This window comes from Mustela lutreola, chromosome 15 (genome assembly GCF_030435805.1).
Source record: "Mustela lutreola isolate mMusLut2 chromosome 15, mMusLut2.pri, whole genome shotgun sequence".
Classification (NCBI taxonomy): Eukaryota; Metazoa; Chordata; class Mammalia; order Carnivora; family Mustelidae; genus Mustela; species Mustela lutreola.
This window is the reverse complement of record NC_081304.1, coordinates 17,375,744-17,382,648: the sequence shown is the minus strand read 5'-3', so window position 1 is coordinate 17,382,648 and position 6,905 is coordinate 17,375,744. Positions and strand designations below refer to the sequence as shown.

Below are 6,905 nucleotides of genomic sequence, written 5' to 3'. Positions count from 1 at the left end.
TTTACTTTGAGTTAGTTAAACCCTGAATCCTGCATCTTCCCTGGGAAATTCATAATGCACACCAACAGATTATTAAAGGCCCTGAGAAATCCTGTATTGATCAGACCTCTTTATTAGTCTGTGTCACCTCTGTTGAGCAGTTTGTAGAATGCAGAATGCAAGTATTAGCGTGCTCCTCTTGGGGATGGGGTCATGGAGGCCCAGCCAGGCCTTTAGGTGCAGACAAGACACAGATCTTGGGCCCTATGCTCTCTGGATCCCACAGGAAACATAAAGCAAAGCAGACTATGGTCCATCTAGTCCACCACCTGTTTCAGTAAATGCCATTTTATTGAAGATTATCTGATCCAGGTCCCTTGATTTATAGATGAGCGAGCCAGTCAAGACCCAGGGAGGATGGCTGACTTGCTCACGGTCCTATAGTCAATTAGCAGCAGAGGCAGAAACAGATCCTAGATCTCCAAAACCCAGGTATTCTCCAGAACAGAAATCCAATAGGCAGTGGGAGGCGAGTTGCGGGAGGCAGGATGGAAAGCTCCGCGAACCCTGTGATATCGGTCTTGGTTATCTGCTGCAAGCCACCTACACAGGTGCACTGTCCCCTTCTACCCCTGCACAGACACCTCTGAGCATCTCTCCCTCCAGCTGCTTTGGGTAAATCTCCCAGGGCCTGAGCTGCCTGGGGGCCCTCCACTGCTCTCCACCTGGTGTGGGACACAAAGGCTGAACCCGGCAACTGTGTTTATTTTAATTCTGTGAGAGATGCAGTAAAACATTACGAACTTGCCCTCTGCCAGGATGAAACACGAGATCATCTGGACAGGAACCTGGCAGAAGGCAACCTTTGCCCGCTCCTGGGAGAGTTTGCCGAATGAATGAATAGTGTAAACAGAATCCTAGGGGGTTGTCCGAGACCACTTCAGAAAATGAATTACCTCCGAAGGTTCTTAGACTTTCCCTGAAGTACATTACACAAGGGTCATTTATTTACATTTTTCGTCCCTGCGTGTGTGTAGTTTGAAGATGCAAATAAAATCATTCTTATCTCATCATTAAAATGACTCATGCAGGGGGCGCCTGGGTGGCTCAGTCGGTTGGGCATCCGCCCTCAGGTCATGATCTCAGGGGTCCTGAGATAAGCCCCAGGACAGGCTTTCTGCTCAGCAGGGAGTCTGCTTCTCCCTCTCCTCCCCTCACCCTGCTCTAGCTCATAGTCTCTCTCTCTCTCTCAAATAAATGAAGTCTTTTAAAAAATGGCTCAGGCATAGAGCACTTTTTAATGTTGTTTGAAATGTGAGCAATTTAAAATATCTGCAGATTTAAACGTTTTAGTCCAGAAAGGTCCGTCCAGTAAGTGGTACTCGTTAAGGAGGTTTTACTGATCCCCGAGTCTAGGAAAGGAAGGCATCTTACTGACCCTGGGTGGCCATGACCCGCCAGAAGGCTAAAGGTTCATCTGGAAACAGCTGCAGGTGGCAGCAGGGCATACACGGTGGCCTCGGGGTAGAAGCTCTTCCTGGGACAGCCAGACTGCCCAGATGGCCTTTCCAGAGCTGGGAGATGCAGACTTGTCACTGAGGTGGAGGGTAAAAATAGTCCTGTGTGGGCGGCAGCTGGGCCCAGAGGCACTGGCTTCCCTGTCTCCAGAGCAGAGAAGGCAGTCCCAATTGACAGACAGTCTCTTAGGCTCTTGAGGCCTCCCCCAAGCTCCAGGGGGTAGGGAGGGGGGTGTCTTTCCCTAATAATGAAGACCCTCCCCCAACCCGTCCACACACCAAATGCTGGAAAGAGCCGGGGTCTGGTTTTAAGGTAGCAAAGGGCTTGCATCCTGGCTGTGTCAGTCACCAGCTCTGTGTCCTCTGGCAAAATCGCCTTCCTGAACCTCTATTTTCCCATCTGTCAAATGGGGCTAATTGTTTCTCTCCCTAAGGTGGCTGTGAAACTTAATTAAGAGAGCCAACACCTTGTAGGCTGCAGCCTCACTCTTCTGCCCCTCTCCCTCCCACCAGTAGCTCTTCTTTGAGAGTGGCTCTGAGGCAAGCCAGCTGCCAGGTCAGCCCCGTGGAAAGGTCCACAGGGACGGGAACTGAGATCTCGAGTAAGAGTGGTGTCAGGGACCCGTCTCAGGAGCCAGTCCTCTGCCCCCAGGAAAGCTCTCAGGAGATGGAGCCCTGCGTTGGGCTCCCTGCTCAGCAGGGAGTCTGCTTCTCCCTCTCCCCCTCCCCCCAACTCGTGTTCTTTCTCTCTGTCTCAAATAAATAAATAAAATCTTAAAAAAATATTTAAGAGTTGATGCACATGAAATAGCCACTAGACTTCCTGGGACAGTGGCTCCAGAAAGGGCAGAAGGGAGAAGCAGAGGGAAGGAACATGAGATAGGAAGCCTCGGTCCAGGTCCGAGCCAGGAAGGGCCCTGCTCCAGAACTCTGGCGAGTGGTCTCAGAGACCCACTATACCCACAAACAACGGCTGCACCATCTATAAAAACAGGACTCTGACCCGCTCCCTGCAGCAACAGCCAAGGAGGTGAACCCATGTCTCAAAGCCACTCAACAACCCCTCTAGCTCTCGACCCAAACACAGTCAAGACTGGGCCCCTAGCTGCAGCTGCCCTAATTTTACCCCCATGTCCAATGTAGGACAAACTGGAGAAGTCCAGTATGCTTCCCTAACCAATCTCACAGGGCACTCTCCTTCTAGTTAGCACCCCTATAGCTTCCTCATGTGGAGGCCTCTGATCAGAACCAGAAGCCTTCCCTTTGTCCCACCATAAAGCTCTCCTATTCCTCTGCCGGGCCTTCAATTCTCTGATGAACTCAAGTGATGGTGGCTGACTCCCTTGGGGTTACAGGCTCCGAAAACAGCCTTTGCATCTTCTCAACTGGGTGGTCTTTGTTTATTTCCACAAGCCCATGTTCTCTCTCTGCCTTCCCGACCCAAGGTCAAAGACAACATCTTCCTCTTCCCCCGGGGTAGCCACAGGAACCAGCTCAAGGATGATGGAAGGGGGAGGGGAGGAATAATTAAGAACGTAGCTTTGAATCAAGACAGATCTGGGCTCGGATTCTGCCTCTGATGCTTAGCTAGCTGTGTGATCTTGAGTAAGACAATTAGCCACTCTGAGCCTCTATTTCATGTCAAGAGGACAATCCAGTGAAACCCAAGGGCTGGTGTAAGAACTCAGTGAGGTACAAATATATTTAATGTCCTGAGCATACAGTAAGTGCTTAATAAAGGAAGGGCCAGCCATCAGTCTCCTCACAGCCTCTTGCTGGTATAGGCAGGCCTCTCTGGTCCCCACTGCTTTCTGTGCACCCGCAGTCTAACCTCAGCTGCCTGGAGTCAAGAGCCATGTCTAGGCCGTATCAAAGCTCAGGGGCTGGTCTCAGGAAAGGACGATGCACAAAGGACAGAACCAAGCATTTCTCTGAAGAAGTCCACTGGTCAAAAGCAGAGGACAATGGGCGCCTGGGTGGCTCAGTTGGTTAAGCGGCTGCCTTTGGCTCAGGTCATGATCCCAGGGTCCTGGGATCGAGCCCCACATTGGGCTCCCTGCTCAGTGGGTAACCTGCTTCTCCCTCTCCCTCTGTCTGCTGCTCTGCCTACTTGTGCTATCTCTCTGTCAAAGAAATAAATAAAATTGTTTAAAAAAAAAAAAAAAGCAGAGGACAAAATATCTGGCCAGAAACCTGTTGTCTCCCTGTTCTTTCCAGGCTCTCAGTCGTGGTCAGGGCAGGGAGACCCTTGTGCCAGGCGGCCCTCCCAGGACCCGGGAGGCTGAGCTGGGTCTTCTTCCAATCTCTCCTGCCTCTCTCTCACTCTCTCTCTCTCTCTGTGTGTGCATTTCTTCCTCTCTAAAATGAGACATGTAACAGCTTCCCAGGAGGCACACACACGTGGATTAGTTCTAATGGTGGGGTGGTGGCTCTGAGATGTTTCATGTCGAGGGCATCCTGAGTCCCCTTACTCCCACTTGCCGAGCCCTCTCCATCCCCGGGTCCCACCACCAGCAGTGTCCAAGCCTCCCGCAGCATCTTCTGCCTGGACTATGGAAAAGAGTCCTAACTGCTTTCCCTCCTTCTCCACAGCTCAAACAATGCAAATTATATCAGGGTGAGAAACCATCCCATGTCCCATAAACTCAGGCAGATTTTTAAAATAATGACAATAACCAGGATTGGGAGCAATGCCACAGGGCTGGAGTGTAAACTGGTGTATTTCTAATTAATTTTTAAAAGATTTATTTATATATATTTTAGGAGAGAGAACACGTACCCTCCTGGGGGGAGATGGGGAGGCAGAGGGAGATTAATCCTCAAGGGGAACCCCAGCTGAGCAGGGAGCCCAGTGCAGGGTTGGGTCCCAGGACACCCCTGTCCCCATGCACCACCCCCAGATCCTGACATGAGCCAAAATTGAGAGTTTCGTGCTTAACCGACTGAGCCCCCCAGATACCCCCTAAACTGGTGTATTTCTGCAGAGCCATTTGGTAGGAGGTAATCTTTTGATTCTGCAGATCCATTTTTCAAAATAAAAATAAAGGAAAAAATGAGACCATGGAAAAGTCTGCACAGACTTCTTACAGGCTCTTTGTGGTAATATTGCTTCCCACGCAAAAAAGGGGGACACCTACAATATCCAAAAACAAACAGCTTGGTTAAATAAATTATAGCAGTCTCCACCTTGAAACACCATCCCTTCCCTTCAGCTGGTATTACAGATCAGTAGTTCCCAAAGCACGACCAGGAGGAAGGAGCATCATCTGGGAATTTGTTAGCAATACATATCCTGGGAATATGTATTCCCAGCCTACCACTTCAGAAACTCTGGTCTGGGCCCAGCTATCTGGGTCTTAACAAGTCCTCCAGGATATTCAGAACCCCTGCTGTAGAATATTTATCACTAGGAAAAGATACACAAATGACAAAAGGTTGCAAAACCATAGATACAAAACCACAGGCATGAACAGTGCATCTTTATCTGAATATACGTATGTATTGGGACCCACAACGGAAAGATGCCAGAAGACTTTGTACCAAGGTGGTAATGTCGACACTCTGGGTGGTAGGATTATGAGATTTTAGACTTTTTTCATTATGCGAATCCGTACTTTCTAACTAGTTTACAATGATGCGAGTTTTTTTTTGTAAAAAGGAATGGAAAAAACCCGCAATAAACTTCTTAAATTAAAATAAAAGGATCAAGTGAGGCAGGGTGGGGGCAGAGTGGGAAGGAGGCTGCACCGCCCGCCGCCACTGCCTGCAGCGTGGGGACAGCGGGGGGGAGCGGGGAGCGGCGTGCGGGACCGCTGGGCACCTGGCGCCACCGCCACGGTGGAGAAGAGAGAGGCGAGGGAAGCTGATGTCGGGGTGGGGTGGGGTGGGGGGTGGTCACAGCTACTCCTCGGATGTCCAGGAAGAGTTACTAGGAGCCGGAGAGCGGAGAAGAGATTTAGGGCAGACTTCAGGAAGAACTTAACTGCCAGGAGCCCCGAATCCCGGAATGGGCGCCTCGGGGAGATCTTCCACCCCGAAGCAGCCAGCCGCGGCCCCCGGGGGCTCGACCTCCGCGGGCCCGGGGGCGGGGCTTCTGCATCTCTAGTCCCTTCCAGCCTCGGGACTCGGGGGGCGCTGCGCCTGCCGCCTCCGGGGCTCAGCAGGGGAGGGGGATGGCGGGGGCGGGGCCGTTGCTAGGGGAGGGGCGGCGGGGCGGGCGCGCAGCTCAGCCGGCAACCGAGACGAGCGATCGGCTCTCCGGCTCCAGCTCCCGCGCCGCCTGTTGCTCTCTCCTCCGGGCCGCCGGTTCCTGCCCGGTGCCCGGGGCAGGCGGCCCGAGGGGTGCCGGCGCGCGGGCGCTCTCCCGCCTTCCCCTCTCCCCGCTCGCAGCCGGACCCCAGCGTCTCCCGGAGGGCGGGCGCCGGCCGGCCTCCCCGTGCGCCCCGGCCCGCGCGCGGAGACCTCGGGCTCTGAGCGGCGATGAACGCGACCTTCCTGAACCACAGCGGCCTGGAGGCAGAGGGCGGCTTGGGCGGCGGCGGCGGGGCCGCCCTGGGGAACCGCAGCCACGGGCTGGGCACGTGGCTGGGCTGCTGCGCCGGAGGCGCGCCGCTGGCCGCCAGCGACGGGGTCCCCGCGGGGCTGGCGCCGGACGAGCGCAGCCTGTGGGTGTCGCGCGTGGCGCAGATCGCTGTGCTCTGCGTGCTGTCGCTCACCGTGGTCTTCGGCGTGTTCTTCCTGGGCTGCAACCTGCTCATCAAGTCGGAGAGCATGATCAACTTTCTGATGCAGGAGCGCCGGCCCTCCAAGGACGTGGGAGCCGCCATCCTGGGGCTGTACTGAGGCCGCCCCGGCCCGCGATCGCCAGCCCGGCCCGCCAGCAGAAGAGAAGGGAGACCGCGACCCTCGTGCCCCGCTCGGGTTCTGCCGCCGCCGCCGCCGCCGGGCTGGCCACGCGAGGGACAGTTACGGGCCCCCGGGGACCCCCAGGACCGGGACACCGCGGGACTCGAGGCGGCGGCGCGGGAAGGGACTTCCACACCCAGCTGGTCCTGTGGGCGCCTCGGCGTGGCGGGGCGGGAGGGGTCGTGCGAGGCCGCCCGGGGCCGAGGTCACCGGCGTGGGAGTTTTGTGTGTTTGTGGGTGGGCGGGGTGGGGGAAGTTGTGGGAGAATCCGAGTCGCTGCGTTTGTCGGCCTGATTCTGCTTTCGAAAAGAAACCTTGTAATAAAACTGCAGCCGTCGGGCTTCCCGCGGCTTCCCACCCGCACCTCCGCGGGGCGTGTGTGCCTGTGTGTCGGGATGTGTGTTGCCTGGGGCAGGGCGCGGAGGGCGGTGTGCGCTTCCTGGGCCGCCTGGCCGCCTGACTGCGGAGCCGAGCCGTGGGGGGCAGGTCCAGGGCTCCTGAGAC

The 6,905-nt window shown here is 55.2% G+C and overlaps 1 protein-coding gene across 1 annotated transcript; it reads left to right on the top strand.

Annotated features, from left to right (window-relative positions):
• The first annotated feature begins 5,703 nt into the window (after positions 1-5,703).
• Positions 5,704-6,434, top strand: RPRML (reprimo like). Its single transcript, XM_059149349.1, has one exon. It carries the CDS (start codon positions 5,976-5,978, stop codon positions 6,336-6,338), a length of 363 nt encoding a protein of 120 aa, XP_059005332.1. The 5' UTR covers positions 5,704-5,975; the 3' UTR covers positions 6,339-6,434.
• Positions 6,435-6,905: the final 471 nt, after the last annotated feature.